The sequence below is a fragment of the Lissotriton vulgaris genome, chromosome 1_1 (assembly GCF_964263255.1).
Source record: "Lissotriton vulgaris chromosome 1_1, aLisVul1.2, whole genome shotgun sequence".
In the NCBI taxonomy this organism is placed as follows: Eukaryota; Metazoa; Chordata; class Amphibia; order Caudata; family Salamandridae; genus Lissotriton; species Lissotriton vulgaris.
The window spans coordinates 1,954,448,883-1,954,467,581 of NC_141685.1; the positions used below are offsets into that span (position 1 = coordinate 1,954,448,883).

At 43.0% G+C, this 18,699-nt stretch overlaps 1 protein-coding gene across 3 annotated transcripts in view; it reads right to left on the minus strand.

The window, feature by feature from the left end:
• Positions 1–18,699, minus strand: part of BEND7 (BEN domain containing 7) — a 302,748-nt gene that overhangs the window by 271,536 nt on the left and 12,513 nt on the right. For all 3 annotated transcript variants that reach the window (XR_015295595.1, XR_015295594.1, XM_086919666.1), the window contains exon 2: positions 11,503–11,580. Coding sequence is in view for 1 of the 3 variants with exons in the window: in XM_086919666.1 (XP_086775792.1) it covers positions 11,503–11,580 (78 nt within the window). In the remaining 2 variants the exon portion in view is untranslated. The remainder of the gene's footprint in view (positions 1–11,502; positions 11,581–18,699) is intronic.

Here is an 18,699-nt window from a genome sequence, read left to right on the forward strand (position 1 = left end):
TCATCCTGGACTCCTCCCTCTCCATGACCAGACAAGTCAACGCCGTCTCATCATCATGTTTCAACATCCTACGCATGCTCCGAAAGATCTTCCGTTGGATCCCCACCGAAACCAGGAAGACCGTCACCCAGGCGCTCGTCACCAGCCAACTGGACTACGGGAACACCCTCTACACCGGAACCACAGCCAAACTACAGAAAAGACTCCAACGCATCCAGAACGCCTCCGCACGACTCATCCTGGACATCCCCCGACACAGCCACATCGCCGGACACCTCAGAGACCTGCACTGGCTCCCCGTCAGCAAGAGAATCACGTTCTGAATCCTCACCCACGCACACAAGGTCCTCCACGACCTGTGCCCCAGGTACCTCAACAACCGCCTGACCTTCTACACTCCCACCCGCCAGCTACGATCAACCAGCCACGCCCTCGCCACCGTTCCACACATTCGAAGAGCCACCATGGGAGGAAGATCCTTCTCCTACCTGGCAGCCAAGACTTGGAACTCCCTCCCCATTCACCTCTGTCTTACCCAAGACCACCTCTCCTTCAGGAAGCAACTCAAGACCTGGCTGTTCGAGCAGTAGCGGACCCCTCTCCCTCAAGCACCTTGAGACCCTCCAGGTGAGTTGCGCGCTTTACAAATTTCTTGATTGACTGATTGATTGATTGAACGTTCCTTCACCCCTAAAGAGTGGTCAGACATTTAGAAATGGGCTAACATGTCAGCAAGCAGTGCCACCGGCAAGGAGACACTCCATAAACTGGCACACTACTAGAATTACACCACCGGGTACAGAGCAATGGAAGTGGACGGGAGACCCAAATTACTGTAGAGGCTGTGGGCAGGTAGGGACTCTAATACACCTTCTTTGGCATTGCCCTTATATTCACCATTTCTGGCAAGAAATGCTAGATGCCATTGATAAAATGTATGACACTACACTTCCTAGATTCCTGAATTATGTCCTACTGGGCCTCCCCAACACCCTGACCTATCCTATGAAATCTATGCTGGGATGGGCCATTACATTAACCATATGCGGTGCTAAATAAGTCCTTTTGCTTGCTGGGGCACAACCAAAATACTAACTCACATCGATTGGCTTCATAAAATCTGGAACCGTTTGGGAATGGTAAATCTTACATCGGTTTCCGAGCAACGGTTGCCTCAATTTGATAAAACCTGGGGTTCCTGCATGCAATTCCTTACAAAGGAATTCAGAGAACTGACCTGTCAGGCATACCTAGGATGACTTTGCCTTATACCAGCAGAACACACTACTGTTTAACTCTCCCTCACACAACACACACAATTATAAATGCCATTGAGTAGATGTGGCTTTTTACTGAGGAGAAGCATCAAACTGCCCGCTCACTAAACTCCTGGTACCCCATCCCCCACCTCACTCTTATCCCCCGCTACTGATCTTTCCCTTGCTTACTCTTGGTCCTCACCAGCCAGTGGATGCAGGCGAGATATTTTGTAATGCTTTTGTTCTCTTTTTTTGTTATACGAAAAACAAAAAATACGCTTTAAACCTAATGAATTTTGGGAGAAAGGATGATGTTTGAAAGTGAAGGGGAGGTTGTTCCAGGACTTGGCGGCAAGATAGGAGAAGGATCGTCCTCCACTGTAGCTTCGGCGGATGTAGGGAGTGTGTGCGAGGGCAAGGGAGGCAGAGCACAGGTGTAAGGAGGGTTGGTGGAAGTTCAGGTAGTGGTTGATGTAGACTGGTCCTTGGTCATGGAGGGTCTTGTAGGCATGTGTCAGAATCTTGAATTGGCATGTGTTCTGGATGAGCAGTCAGTGGAGGTTCCGGAGGTCGGCGGTGATGTGGGTCTGTTTGGGGAGATCAAGGATGAGTCTGGTAGCTGAGTTCTTGAGTCTCTTCAGGACTTGGGTTTGGTGTATTCCGGTAGTAGAAAGACGTATTTTAAAGAATCACGGACACATTATTAGAGGCGACCCCACAATTTGATCTTATACTAAGAAGTATCCTGAAATAACACATAGGAAATCTAAAATCTTTAAAAGACCAAATTGTAAGAAGTGAATATCAAGAGAACACTGCAAATCAAACCTGGTTACAACAAACAGAAGTTTTAAAAAAATGTTCGAAATGTAAAGCATGTCACCATGGGGAGAACCTCTCAATTTTTAAAACTGTTTTTAATAAAACTGTGAAAATAGGAGGTTTCTTAACCTGTAAATCAAGTTTTGTGGTATAAGTTTTAAAATGCCCCTGCGAGAAGACATATGTAGGATGAACCACATTACCAGTTCATAAAAGAATCTTGCAGCATAGAAGAGCAATAATCAATAAAGATCACAGTTCCTCTGTTGCCAGGCACTTTAAAAAGAACATCAAAGTGATCCATCATTATTAAATTTGTTACAGCTGCATAGCGGAAGTACCTATAAGAAGGAGGAGTGGGAACAGGAATTACGAAAGTTGGAAACTTACTACACCCTTGTACTAGATAGCAAAGAGCCGAATGGATTAAATAAATATAGACGAGGATTTCTTCACATTCCTGTATTGAAAACTGCTGTAGAGTTTGCACACTCAAGAGAGCCATTTAGAATGAAATTGCTGGTAAGTTTGGAGGAGGACAGTAGGCACTTTATTGTTAAAAGCACGTTATATTAGAAATAGGAATGAGCACTAGGACTTTAAGAAATTGTGAATTAAGGTAACAGAAAGGAAGAAAAACATTAAAAAAATTAAAAATCCTTTTCTTCTTGTAAAAATAAAATGAGAATGAAATTGAAAAATAAAGTTAGCACTGGCACTTTATGTAAGGGAGGCGGTCACTGTGAGATACACTTAGAACTTCTTGGTGTACATTGACAGCTAAAGAACAATAAGAACAAATGCACTTTTCAATCATTTGGAATTTTGCTTTTGTAATGTATTACTCATTTTCAGATTCATTAATTGATATGGAACTAATCAAATCAAATTAATTTTAATGGGGTTAATATGCATTGGCATTGAAAATCAAGAGACATCATGTGCAATATGAAGTGTTCTAAGATGGCGCCTATAGTAACCAAGTTTACTGCCTCGTTTTGCAATGGTAACTGTCCTCTGTCTATGTGGACTCTTTTTTACAATGTGCGAGTATTAAAATGAGAAAACAAATAGGCTCTGTATCGTGACCAAGGCTGTGAGCAGCAGCTGAAGCGCGTAGATGTCATCACTAAAAAATAAATAGAGTGAAAAAACACCTGGAGTTCTGGTTTAATCTCGGTTTGAGAAAGGGGTTGTGGTTTTGCAATACACACACCCAAAAAGAATTATACAATGAAACAATTAATATAGACATTTAAAACATATTAAGAAAGGTATTGAAGTCTGGGAATATTAGATCTACTATTCCCACTCCAGTCTGTGCTGGAGTGGGAATTTGAGTTCGATTGAATTAACTGAAGACAAAGCAGTGATGGAACTAGGCCTGTCATAAAAATGAACATACTTGAATAATCCTATTAATTTAAAACAAATATAAAACTAATTATATGAACATTATTAATTCACCCCAAAAATTAGATATATAAAAGTAAAAAACAAACATTTTACAAAAATGTGACTAAAATAAATAAGTATACAATTAACATAATTAATCTATTATTAATAAGTTAATTACTTAACTTCCCCCACCTCTACTAACCAGCCTTTATCTAATATATAACTAAATATAATTATTTCATAATTTACATAAACAAATAATTATTAATTCTTTAATTATCCTACGTAACCTAGCCCTACAAACTCAGCAGCCTGTGTTTTATAACTTAAAAAATATATTCCACAATTAACTTAATACATAATCAATTAAATAGTAAATGAATCATTACTTATACTTAACTTCCCAACCTAAACCCCTACAAATCTAGCAACCCAGTGTGATGTTGCAAATCACTATTAGCAATTCAATTAAAAATCACTTAAAACTACAAACTATATTTAAAATTATAATTACCAATTATAAAAGCAATATTAACACATAAAAAGAATATATATGATCTAAAACACAGATAAATAAAAAAATGATATTTTTTCCAACTATATTATTGAAAACTATATTAACAAAGATATTCTTGACAACGATATTTCTGCATCACAATATTTTTGTATCATGATTTTGTTACTGATATTTCTGTAACTCAATACTCAAAACTCAATATTTTATCCAAATACCTCCAGGTGTAACCCATCTGCTTGAATCAGCCTCGAGGCCTCGTCATCCTTCCTCTTTTCCTTTAGGGTTCCAGGTCTGAGCTTGCCTGGTGTGTTTGATGGAAGAATATAATTTTTTTATATAATCCTCACCCAGTGCTACCCGCAATATATGGCTTACCAAAAGTCCATAAAAATATGGAGGATCCACCAATGAGACCCATTGTATCAAGCTTAAACTCGCCAACTGAACCATTAAGCATCTATGTAGACAAATTTGTGAGTCCGCTGGTGTCGCAACAAAAATCGTATATAAAAAGACACCACAGACATGATCAAGAAGGTAGAAGGCTTAAAATTTGATGGGTGCAATCAATGGCTAGTTTCTCTAGACATTGAAGTACTTTATACAAATATACCTCAGATAGCTACAGTAGAAGCAGTGAGAGACCTTCTTAAGGATGAGAATGGTGACTTGTCTGAGCAATCTTATTTCGTAATAGAACTGACAGAGATAATTTTGAAAAATTATATTTTTATCTTTGAGGAAGACTTATATTGTCAAATCAAGGGTACCAGCATGGGGGCTACCTGTGCTCCTAGTCTGGCTTGCCTCTATGTTGGTACCTCTGAGGAAAAACACATTTACAGCGAGGCTGCCCCATTCTATGAGAACGTGACCAATTGGTCACGTTTTATAGATGATATATTTTTTATTTGGAATGGAGAGGAAAATGAATTCATTGAGTGGGACCCCAATTTCAGATTTACTTCGGCCAGGAGTCAACAACACTGATTTCCTGGATATTAAGATACAGAGAAAAGAAGATCAATTGACGGTTGATCTTCATTTGAACCCCACAGATAGGAACACGACGTTACACTATGACAGTGATCACCCGAAGTGCCAATAGAATAACATCCCTTTTGGCCAGTTTCTGCGTTTGCGCAGAAACTGCACTGACAGGAAAGATTTTGAAAAACATGCAGAAAACTTGAAGAAATTACTGAGCAGGGGTTACCCTAATAGAAATATAAAGCAAGCCTACAAAAGAGCTACATTTTATAATTGAGAGTCTCTATTTGAAGACAATCAGAGAGAAAAGCAGTGGATGGACAAAATAGTGTTTATCTCAAATTTCTCTATAGTTAGCAATAAGATTAAAAATATCATCAACAGGAACTGGAGCTACTTACAGGATAGAAACACAGCACAAATAGATAAACCATTATTCTCCTATAGGAGAAATAAAACCATTAGAAACAGGTTAGTCAAAACATATAGAGAAAAGGGGATAGCACAACAAAGGAGCATTGATACAAACAGTTGCCCTAGGATAATAGGTACATTCCCATGTAGTGCATGTTTAAACTGTAAGTCAATATCAGGTCAGAAAATCGGATTAAATGATGATGAACATACGTTCAGAGATATGCTTAATTGCAAATCAAAGAACCTAATATATTTAATTATGTGCCCTTGTGGGAAAGGATACGTAGGAGAAACTATGAAGGAAATTCGGGTACGCCTGAATGAACATAGATCCGCTATACGGACAAACAAATGCAACGCTCCCTTAACTGAACACTGGAGCCAATATTAACATAAAGTGGAAGACTTACAATGGTGTGTATTAGAAAGAACAGTATTGTCTAAAGAGGGGGAATATAGAGAAAAAACATAAAACACGAGAACAGTTCTTCATGTGTAAATTTAAAACATACACACATGGTCTGAATAGCCGTGAAGAATAGGAGAGGCTATACAGATAAGGAGGGACTAAGCAGTGTAAACATGACTGAATAATCATATGTGCTATAATAGAAAATTACATTGAATATTCCTTTTATATTCCTTTTATGTAGACACATAATAAAAATATCCAATAAGAAAAGTGTACAAACAGAGGATATGGCTTCAACAATGTATCTGGTGGGAAGCAAAGGATTAGCAATAATGGGAAAATATTGTTGTTCATGTATAGATAGATGCATAATTGAAACTGTAAGGACAGGAATTCATATATCAATAACCATCAACCATCAACAGGAGTGAGGTTAATAATACTACACGTTGTGCGGTTGAAAAAAAGTCTGAAAACTCGGGTTGTTAGATTATTGAACCTCAATATGTCCAATGTGGGTAGCTATAGAACGTGCACATTAGGCATTATCATGCATTAGAAATGGCTTGGATAAACCCACGTACCATTATATATTGACATAATTCTAATTAGATTGATAATAGTGCAGCAAGAGGCTAAACGAATGACACAATCAGTACAACTCTACTAAGCAGCGCAAAAACATTTGTTACACTAGGTGGGACGAGCGTTATCTTAGAGTAAATAGAGACTTGGTAATAAGAATAAATATGTTCCAATCGTAAAGAAAAAGACACAGCAGTGTTTTTTAAATATACGATGACAAGATGGCGCCCGCAATAACAGATTAAAAAGACGAGTGGTCGGGGGCACATCACGGGACCAAAATAAAGAATCACGTGATTGTGACAATTAATATAAAAGCCGGAACTCCACCGGCGTGTCTTTTTCTTTGGCTCGATATAACAGAAGGATTTACTTAAAAAAACTACAAAAAAAAACAGGTGAGAACGCTATGCAAATAAGGGAACAAAATAGCAGTATTGCGTACTCAAAGTAATACTGAATGCGAATAAAAACTGAGCCAAGTTAGGTGCACATTTGATTGTGATAATTAATGTACCTCTTAATGACACTCGCAGTAAAATAAAAGATGAATTGGCGAGAAACGTGCATGCGGAAAAAAAAGGGGGGAGGAAATGTGTTGACGAGTACTAATAATGGGCCAAAATAGAAGGAAGGCGTGTTCGGTATAGAGCACAGGGAATGCAAAATTCTGGGTCATGTTTCCCATTTGACAAATATAGTATGAGTCAATGCTAGACACAATAGACAGACCCCCCAGGATATAGTGGCATGAATTAGCAAATTTAGCGGCACAAGAATGGAAATTTAGCGGCACAAATATGGAAATTTTGCGGCAATTTTGCGGCATTTTATTTGGCCATTTTTCCTACAGCTCGAGGAGAATACGCAAGCAAACTATACTTTGACCTGCTTATATTTTTTGGTTTTGTGAATAAAGAAGCATCACTTGCCTTTATCAACTTTCTTTCTTGTTTCAATGAAAAATACATTCACCACAATACACCATATTATTTCAAATAAGAATATTAATGGACGCAGAAAGAGACATGCAGGCAAAATTCAAAGTTCTCCCCATAGTATAGCTTAACTAACTTGAATAGTCACTGCAGAATGCCGCACGGATTCCACGTTCCACATCACAGAATAAAACAACTGGTGCCAGTTCCACTCCTTGTGCTTGGTTAAATAACTTTCTTCATAACTATCATGCGTGCAAAACACAGCATGGTACCTACTATACTTGCAGATCGAAAAGAGTAGTATGCTTTTCAGTACCGCTATTAAGGGAGTTGAGGGGTTTTGTAGCCTACTGCAGGTTTGACAACTTGTGAGTCATTGCTACTTTCACACCAAAAAATGTAATAAATAATTTAATGTTATTTGCACATCTGTATACAGACTATATACATGTATAGATAATGACCTCAACACTAATGCAGCTTCCAAGTGCTTCTGCATCTAACAGCTTTACAAAAGCAGGATACAACAAAAAGACTAGTTAAAGAAGAGCTAGATGGACACGACTAATGGGAAAACCACACTACAAATCAGCACAGTTCATACGTTAAAAGATAGAAACCAGCTAACAGCTGGGAACAACGTGGACACTGTGTTGCCAGTAGAAAGGCCACCGAAGGGCAAACTATAAACTTAACACCTGCTACTAGCAATCCCCAAAGCCCTCAGGTTTTGTGAGAAAGTGCACAGCGAGATCAATCTAACGAATTATTGCCATAATCAGACCCCCCAGGATATAGCAGCATGGATTAGCTTTTGTAAAAATGCCGTGATTTCTACAAAAGTGCCGATTTCGCTGGCACTTATGTAAATATCGCAGCATTTTTACAAAAGTGCCGATTTTGCGGCAAACCGCGAAATCCTGGAGAGTCTGAATGGAGAATTAATATAAACGATAGATATGCCGCAGCGGGTGCAATTGATAATAATAATGATGGCCTTGGCACGGGCAAAGAGAGAATATATATATAAATGTAACAGCAAAGTATTGGATCATTGCTTGAAACGAACGGGGAAACTGGGAATAACAGCGATGAGAATAGTGGAAAGTGTAGTAAAAATATAGATTTGGTCATGTGGATACCTATATAGAACACGTTTCTAACGCTGTAAATAGTGAGTAGGAGTGAGGTTTATCCTCAATATCACCATAAGCTATTAAGAGCAGCAGTATAGATATCGACTTGCAAGCAAAGTAAAAACGAGTGATACATCAAGAAGAATATACAATCAATTGCCTTTGTGCATTAATTAAATAGATTATTTGAATCAGTCTCTTTATTACAGAGCAGAACCTGTGGATAATTGAATAAATCCCATAAAAAGAAAGAAAGGTGCTCTAAATGTATGCGGCTACACCTGACAAAGAGAAAGACAAAAATGTACAACTAATGGTGAGCGCTTCGTGCAATACGTTCAATATAAACACTGGAACTTAAATTATTCCGTGACTAATGCCCACCCAATATACTGTTTATTCAGGAAGTAAAGAATGTACTTGAGGACTTGAAGTAATAGAAAATCAAGGCGAAAAGAGAGTAGAATAAGGGAGCTCCTGCACGAATAAACCTGGTATCATCAACAAGGGTGAGTGAGTGACTAAATGAGACTATATAAGACAAATTGAGAGAGAATTCTCCAAGAATACTAAACAGATAATTATCAGTTTTGCAGTTGCCAAATTAACATATGATGAAGTAAACTGCAGCTATCCCTATATGAAACAGCAAGAATATTTGCACAAGCTTTTAAAAAGGTATGAAAAGTACAGTTTTAAGTGTGTGGAAAGGAAGGGGGATGAGATCCCTAGAATCTTAAACAGACAATCATCTGTTTTTGCAGTTGCCAAATTAATACGTTGGTGAAGCAAACTGCGGCTATCCGAATATTCGCACATGGTTTTAAAAAGGTACGAAAAATATAGTTCCAAGTACGTGAAATAGCAAGGGGGTAGTTAAATAACCCGCAGAAGAGCTTTAAAGGGCGTAGTATAAATGATGAATGCAGGAATGCCGAATAATATATAATAATTAAGATGTAAGTGGGACTACAAACAGCAAAAACAGTAGAAAGGCGATTTAAGTAAATAACGGACTATGTAATATATATAAAAAATGTAACTCCAAATGTACTTTAGTGATTTTGAATTTTTGTATTTTCAGATTGTGTTTTTTAACTGTCCTGAGGAAGGTGGGGCGAATAGCTGAGTCCACCGAAACGCGTCGACAATAAACCTCTGTGGTGTTATAACTTGTGGTTGTATAAAATGTTTTTAATGTGAGGTTGTATTTTGGCATTATGAATTGTATAATGTACAAATATATATGCTAACATATTGGAATATGATGAGTTGTTACAAAATCAAAAGTAAAACATTTTAAACTGATAAACTCAGAAGAGAATATGTTTTAATAAAATTAAATGGAATGTACATTTGGACTTGTAGACCGGTTTTGAATTTAACGCCTTTGTGGTTCTACTTCTATATACGGGGTGAGTGAAAATCATAATACAGTGAGGTTGAAAACTAACTGGGAGATACTGATGTGTGGAGTGCAAATGATTAGGTGAAATAACATATTGTGAGAATAGAATAATATTAAATCACCAAGGGAACACGTTTGTGTTAATATTGTAATTTACCCAGTTCCCTTTTTGGTTCAATGGTTACTCTCTATTTCTTATATTTGGTATTTGATGTGGGCCTGAGGAAGGTGTGACCTATCCAGCCACAAAGTCTTTTAATAATGCATTCATGCACAGGGAGTTGGAAAGCCTGCTGCCATATGTTGTTGCTGCTGATGGTATTTGGCCAGTGGATTTGGAGGATTTTCCTCAAACAGGTGTTGATAAAGGTCTGCATTTTGTTGGTGGCAGTCACTGTTGTCCTCCAAGTGTCTGCTCGATACAGAAGGACCAAATTTGCATTGGTATTAAAAAAATGTGATCTTGGTTTGCAGTATTAGGTCCTTGGACCTCAGATCTTCTTTAGATGAATGAAGGCAGCCGTTGCTTTGCCGATTCTTACCTTCACGTTGGCGTCTGTGCTGCCCTACTTGCCTACGACATTGCCCAGGTAGGAGTAGGCCTCAACATCATCTAGCACAACGTGTGCAACAGTGACTGCAGTTGTGCTGGCTGTGTTGGCCTTCAGGAACTTGTGTTTTTTACCTGTGGATGTTGAGTCCAATTGCTGCTGATGTGGCTGCCACATTGTCGGTCTTGTCTTGCCTTGCATCTGCAGATGAGACTGGCCAAGTTGTTTGCCAAGACCAGGTCATCAAGCTGCATCCAAGGTTTCCACTGGATCCCATTTCTACTCCTTGCTGTGAAGGTCTTCCTGATCAAGTCTATGTCCAGCAGGAAGAGAAGAGGTGAGAACAAACAACCCTGGAGGACTCTGGTCCTGACATGGAAGGCTTCTGTGAGTTGTCCTCCATGGACTATCTTGCAGGTCATTCCCTCGTAAGAGTTGCTCATGATTCTTACAAGTTTATCTGGCTGGTAACCCCAACATTTTTCCTTTTATTTTCTTCCTCCCTCCCCTCAAACTTTTTTATTGATCCCCTGACACTTAGTTTGCTCCATAATCCCCCAGTTGTGACTTCTACATTCATCCGCTCTTGCACAGCAAAAACATAGATCTTCAGCAGCAGCAATAATGTGCCAGACTGCTTCATTTTCAAAACATGCTTTTGGGTATTTTTTTTTATTTACTGCTCCAAGATTGCTGTCCACCATCTTGGAACAATACATTTAAAAAATGGTAGCTCTGTCACATATGCGTAGTGATGCATGTGCACACATACGTCATGATGCTGGGCCACCGTAACAAAATATGTTGCATGTGCGCATAAACACCATTCCATTTTTTGGCTGATGCTCCAAGTCATCAGCAAAAAACTTTTTTTTTCTTCAGGTGCCAATATTGAACAGCATCCGTAAAACACATTAGCAAAGCCAAAATGCCTTTGTGGGCAGTACAAAGGCAGAATCTATTGGTTTTCCAAATGCTTATTCAATTCAGGTTCCTAAAAATAAAATACATAAATACATAATCATACTGCACAATATATTCATTTGCCAGAGTATTATCAACTTACCTAAAAATTGGACTGCACATTTAGACTCCCCATTGACGTCGTTGCTGTAGCCAGTGACCTTATATACATCGTCATAACCTGAAATCCAAGAAATATATAATTTGTTCTCATGAAAAGAACTTTATCATAGAAATTCCATTATGTTTCAGGAGAAAACGTGTTAATGCCAGACCAGTAAATAAACATAACTTTTGAAACTACAAAACTGAAATAAAAGCCATCTATATGGCACACATCATCCATGTTGGTTATTATTAGAATGTAGAAGGAAAGAAATCTAACCTAAATATGGTTGTGTAAAAGTTAGGCAGTTTTATTACCTGGGAAAACACTGTTCCCACATAGTATTGGTATTTTGATTAGTGGTTTTAGTATCCAGTTCTATTTATTCTCATTGGGAATGTAGAATAATGTGTGGGAACGGTACTGGTACGTGGTAAACTCCTACTATATTCCAATTACATCACTGTTTTGCCTCCTGGTACATAGCACTAGAAAACAGACTGAGATAACATGTGGAAGTGGTGGGACTATGGGAAGGGGAGGGGGGGTGGGAGACCACATCAAGAGCACTAAGGACTGTAGATAGCGCATCAGCGCCCCTAGGATACGCTATAGGTTGAACCTTCACGACATAGTATACAATATCACTAGATTAGTGAGGAACTCCTGGAGAACTAATAAGGAAGTAGTGATACCTGACGCAGTGATTCTAGGGTGGAGGGACAGGGCAAAGATGCAAGTTACAGAACATCCAGTGTTGTTTTTCTTTTCAATTCCGATCAGCTGAACTCTTGTACCGTAAGGTGCACCCCGCTGACAGAGTAGGCAGTTCGCGCACATGAAAACGCCCATTCCGTACTGAAAGACCCACGATTGCCTGTTACAGGCGGGATTCTGCTGCTCCACGAGTGATGAGACTGCACTTCTTCTGGCGGCCCCTGCTCTCCGCAGCTGCACCCATGCTTCTGGCCGGTCTCTCCGCTTGTGCGGCGGCGCTGCTGGCCCTGCAACTCGTGCTGCGGCTCTTCTTTCCCTACTTCTGGCTCGACCTGGGCTACTTGCTGAAGGTGCTCCGCAGCGGGTTGCACGTGAAGCTCTACAAGCGCAGAGGTCGTGTGGAGACGGTCCTGGACCGCTTTCTGGCCGTGGCAGAGAGCGTGCCCGACAAGAAGTTCCTGATTTTCGAAGGGCAAAGCCACACCTATCGGCAAGTGGACTGCAGGAGCAACCGGGTGGCCCAGGTCTTTCTCCGCCATGCATCGTTCAAGAAAGGGGACACGGTGGCCCTGCTCATGAGCAATGAGCCAGACTTTGTGCACGTCTGGCTGGGGCTGGCCAAACTGGGCTGCCAGGTGGCCTTCCTCAATGTAAACGGACCCGGCAAAACAACATCAGGAAAGCATGGCAGAGCTTGGCAGGAACTGGGGCTCACACAGTGTGGGACCCCGGGCCTCGTGCCAACCAACACCAGTCACATGGTTGGGAGGGGAGCAGGGCGGGAAAGACAAGGGAACCACGGAGCCTGTGCCAGGCACCGTCACACCTCAGGACAGGCAGGCTCGCGTCTCACGCGAGATGCGTGGGAGTTGGTAGGACCGTTGCCGATAGCCGTACCGAGGAGATCCAGAGGGCTGTGCTTGCTCCCCTGCCCCCTGGCTGTTTGCTCCCCTGCTCCCTGGCTGTGCTTGCTCCCCTGTCCCCGGACTGTGCTTGCTCCCCTGCCCCCTGGCTGTGCTTGCTCCCCTGCCCCCTGGCTGTGCTTGCTTTCCCTGCCCCCTGGCTGCGCTTGCTTTCCCTGCCCCCTGGCTGCGCTTGCTTTCCTTGCCCCCTGGCTGTGTTAGCTTCCATGCCCCCTCGCGGTTCTTGCTTCCCTGCCCCCTCGCTGTGCTTGCTCTCCTGTGTGTGTATGTGGCTCTGGGTGTGTGTGTGTGGCTCTGGGTGTGTGTGTGTGTGGCTCTGGGTGTGTGTGTGTGGCTCTGGGTGTGTGTGTGTGTGGCTCTGGGTGTGTGTGTGTGTGGCTCTGGGTGTGTGTGTGTGGCTCTGGGTGTGTGTGTGTGGCTCTGGGTGTGTGTGTGTGGCTCTGTGGGTGTGTGTGTGGCTCTGGGTGTGTGTGTGGCTCTGGGGGTGTGTGGCTCTGGGTGTGTGTGTGGCTCTGGGGATGTGTGTGTGTGGCTCTGGGTGTGTGTGTGGCTCTGGGTGTGTGTGTATGTGTGTGGGGGGCTCTGTGTATGTGTGTGTGGGGCTCTGTATGTGTGTGTGTGGCTGTGTGTGTGTGTGTGTGTGTGTGTGTGTGGCTGTGTGTGTGTGTGTGGCTCTGTGTGTGTGTGTGGCTCTGGGTCTGGGTGTGGCTCTGGGTCTGGGTGTGTGTGTGTGGGGGGGCTCGGTGTATGTGTGTGGGGCTCTGTGTATGTGTATGTGTGTGTGTGGCTCTGTGTGTGTGTTTGGCTGTGTGTGTGTTTGGCTGTGTGTGTGTGTGGCTGTGTGTGTGTGTGTGGCTGTGTGTGTGGCTCTGTGTGTGTGTGTGTGTGTGTGTGTGTGGCTCTGTGTGTGTGTGTGGCTCTGTGTGTGTGTGTGTGGCTCTGGGTCTGGGTGTGTGTGTGGGGGGGGGGCTCGGTGTATGTGCGTGTGGGGCTCGGTGTATGTGTGTGTGGGGCTCGGTGTATGTGTGTGTGGGGCTCGGTGTATGTGTGTGTGGCTCTGTGTGTGTGTGGCTGTGTGTGTGTGTGTGGCTCTGTGTGTGTGTGTGTGTGGCTCTGTGTGTGTGTGGCTCTAAGTGTGTGTATGTGTGTGGCTCTAAGTGTGTGTGTCTCTGTGTGTGTGTGTGTCTCTGTGTGTGTGTGTGTGTGTGTGTCTGGCTCTGTGTGGGTGTAAATGCAATGGGTCATGCATTTGCGAGCTATTAAGCTATTGGTATTGTAAATGGCAATCCCATTTATTTAACGATTAAGCTATTGGCAATGTAAATGACAATGCCATTTATTTATGATTTTAAAAAAAAATGTCATGAGCAATGCCAATAGCTCTACCTTTAATAATGCCGAGACCATTGCATTGTAAATGCTTGTTTCAAGCTCTCGCTTCCAAATTCCTACCCTCGGCCCACCTGGCGATTTCCAATTTCTAGTGATCTCCCGTTTGGCCAGTACAAACGCCAGGTCCTGGAATTTCCTGGTTGTTTATGTCTTGGCAGTTTGTGGAAATTAGCCCAACAAGCAGTGTTCTGGGGTGTGCAGGGTCTCTTTGTCGATTATAGTTTCTGTTATGTGTATTACCTCTTCACAGAATGAGGTCAGCTTGGGCAGTCCCAGAACACATGCAGTATATGTGCCTCCCTGTATCCACACCTGGGGCAAGATGCCTCCTACAATTGGAAGCATTTCCTAATGCATGCCGGAGTGAGGCAAGTCCTTTGCAGGACGTAATAGTTAATGAGCTTAAACCTTGCATTTCAGGATGCTTTTGGTGTCCTCTCTACTATACTCTCCCAGGCTGCCTCCAGGACTGGGATTCCCAGGTCTTCCTCCCATTTCAACCGCAACCATTACAGCGGTTCTTGAATGTTGCAGCTCATTGCTTTGTATAGGCAGATCGTTTTTATCCTTGCCGCCAATGTGGAGACATTCGATTAGATTAGCTTTATTCGATTTCAATGTAAAATCATAAAAGCAACAACGACACATATATATACATCAACACATCAAAGACATTTCATTTAGCAAGAAATTAACAAACATTTAAGAAAAAGTGATTAAATCAAAAAAAAAGGAATTAAAATTCAGCTAATCACTGGACAACAAAAGGAATGAACAAAATTAAAAAAGGGGGAGATGGGGCCATTCAGTACAAGACCACTTCTAGCCGTCCGGAAGTTACTCTGAGTTACTTAACGGTGCGGCGGGACATATAAATATCTAGGGTAAAAATTGCTTAAACTCCAAGTAGATATTGGACCATCACCTATTTGCGGCTGCCAGGATTTGAGGTATGGGACGACATATTTGTTGCTGAATTTTACAAGAACCAAATCGCCCACAGTATTTTTTACAAGGGGTCCTAGCCAGCCCACCCTTCTAACGCTTAGAATAGTGCCATCTATATTGGCGGGCAATGGTCTATTCTTAGTTAACCAGAACGCTACCTTGTTCCTTAGATCCTGCTGACTTTCATGTTTTCCCTTTGGGAGTTCTGGTATACCTGCGAGGACAGACACAATGGAAGCTGCCTCTGGTGGCAAGTGAAGGTGATTAGTTTTACGTGGCATGGTGTTATGACTAGCTGCTATTCTATTTTGGGATGACATTTCTTTATTTTGCCCAACCCTGGGGTGAGAACACTGTGGTGTCGTGGCTGCTTTCGAGTTTTTTTTAAATGTTCACGGGTGGGGCAGCTATTTGTTTACCGATAGGTGTGTTAGAGATAGGTGATTCAATGGGGGGTGGGCACTGTAGTGGTACTGGTCCTCCCAAGGTTTTTGTAGGTAGCGAGTTAGCCTTTATTGCTTCTTTAAGTCCCGTTAGTCTATCCCCTAGGCTAGTTATTTTATCGAGCAGTGGGGATATAATAGATTTAATGATATTTTCAAGCGCGGATAATAGGGAATCCTGTACAAGTACATTCGGATTTTTAGTGCTAGCGGTATTGTGTACTGGTCGCTGTCGGCCTAATTTTTGTTTCTTAACCTGATTGCCTGTTTGGTTAACTTTATCTCTCTTCCTTTTGGCCGAGGGCACCTGGGTTGGAACGATGGGTGGGAAGTTTGATGTTGGGTGAATTGGGTCCTGTAAAATCTGGGTCGGTTGGGTCGGTTGGGAAGAACTAGTCATAGCTATAGGGGAGATTGGAACGGGAGTTAGCACATTTTCTATATTCACAGGGACATACGAGGCTTTACACAATAGATTGAGTTCTTCCAATAATGATATAGGTGGAGCTATATCAGCAGTCTGTGAGGGAGAACCCTTGGTAAGAGGACTGTCCATGGCAGGAGATCGATCAAGTCTTTCCAATTCGCTAGCAATGGGGGTTAGAGCACTCTTGAAGTAATAGTCCATTCTTCCCCTGAGCAAGTCACCCTCCAAGGAGTGTTTTCTACAGACCCCCTTGCACGACAATGTAACAGCTTGTAACAAACAAAGCAAGAACAATGTCGGGAGTCAGGCCACAGTGACCCTTGGCAAGAACCTGTAGAATACCAAAAATATAATCAGATGGTAAGGTACCTTAAGTCAGTGTTCCTTATAGCACGTAATCAGTCAATTCACATGCAAGGGGGGGATGACCCGACCCAGCCTCCTCTGGCCTATGATGGCCTTAGATGGTCCCGCCCTTGTCCCGGCTTCACCCGGCGCTACCCGCGCGCGACGCGGAGGGCAGTCCTTCTTTTAAAGCACCTTCGGGCGCTCCCTGGTTGCTGGAGGCAGCGTCCTGCCGCTAAGGATGTTGGGGGATGTAGTCCCCTATCCCGGCTGCCGCGCTGCGGTCTCCTGGCAGCTGCGGCGATGGCAGGGATTAAGGAGCGCGAATGTACGGGTGCGCGAGTCAGCAGGTAAGGGTCAGCAGCTTTGGCCCCACAGGAAATGCACAGGAGCCCCCCCGCTCCCCCGAGGGCAGTCCTTCTTTTAAAGCGCCTTCGGGCGCTCCCTGGTTGCTGGAGGCGGCGTCCTTCCGCTAAGGATGTTGGGGGATGTAGTCCCCTATCCCGGCTGCCGCGCTGCGGTGTCCTGGCAGCTGCGGCGATGGCGGGGATTAAGGAGCGCGAATGTCCGGGTGCGCGAGTCAGCAGGTAAGGGTCAGCAGCTTTGGCCCCACAGGAAATGTACAGGAGCCCCCCGCTCCCCCGAGGGCAGTCCTTCTTTTAAAGCGCCTTCGGGCGCTCCCTGGTTGCTGGAGGCGGCGTCCTGCCACTAAGGATGTTGGGGATGTAGTCCCCTATCCCGGCTGCCGCGCTGCGGTGTCCTGGCAGCTGCGGCGATGGCGGGGATTAAGGAGCGCGAATGTCCGGGTGCGCAAGTCAGCAGGTAAGGGTCAGCAGCTTTGGCCCCACAGGAAATGCACAGGAGCCCCCCCATAGAGTGGGCTGGGTTCCTCGTTAATATAAGTAGGTGGTCCGCGAAGGCAGCAATCTTGACTGTTGTTTGTTAATTGTGATCCCTGTAATGTCTCTGTTCAATAGGGTGTCTGTGGTCAGGGGTTCTAGGGCTAGTAGAAACAGTAGCGGAGTCAACGGGCACCCTTGCCTCGTTCCTCTCTCTAGTTCGAACAGGGTCGATGAGCCTTCATTTATGGCAATTTGCGCTTTCAGCTATTTGTATAGCGCCATGACTTTCTTCGTGAACTCGTCCCCTAAGTTGTGCGCTTGCAAGCATTTCTCAAGGAAGTGCCAGGAAACTCGATCGAATGCCTTTTCGACGGCTAGTGTGATTGCGACAGCCGGGCGGAGTGAGTTTGAGGAGTGTTCTATGACTTGGCATAGGAGTCTTGTGTTGTCGTGGGACATGCGAGATTTCATGTAGCCTACTTGCTTGTTTCCAATCAGCTGGGGTAGTATCTTGTTTAATCTTGTGGCCAGTACTTTTGCGTATATCTTGCAGTCTAGGTTAATTAGAGATATGGGGCAGTAATTTTTGGGCCATTGTGGGTCCTTACCTTCTTTTGGGATGACAATTATGTTGGCTTGTGCCATTGTTTCTGTTATTGTCCCTTCTTCTGCGCAATGGTTGAAAGTTTTGGTCAGAACTGGGAGAAGTAGTTCTTTGAACTTTTTGTAGAAGGGTGCTGTGTAGCCGTCTGGGTCTGGTGCTTTGTTGTCTTTTAGTGAGTTTATGGCTATTGCTATCTTGGTCTCCTTGAAGTCTTGGCCCAGTGTTTTCGCCTCCTCTTTCAATATCTTAGGTAGGTTAAGTCTGTTTAGGTAGTCTGTGGTGCCTGCCTTATAAATATTGACGTCTTTTGTGTATAGGTCTTTATAGATCTCCATGAAGGTGTGTAGGGTTTCTTTGTGGCATGTGTGTGTTTTGTTGTGCTGGTCTGTGATTGTGGATATGCAGTGCTGTCTCTGCTAGCGTTTGAGGTATGTCGCTAGTGTTTTTCTTGCCTGGTTTGCTTCGCAGAGGTTGATCTGTTTATACTGTCTTATCCACAGTCCCGCCCTCTCACTGAGGATTCTGTTAAATTCGTATTTCTTCCTTGTAAGTG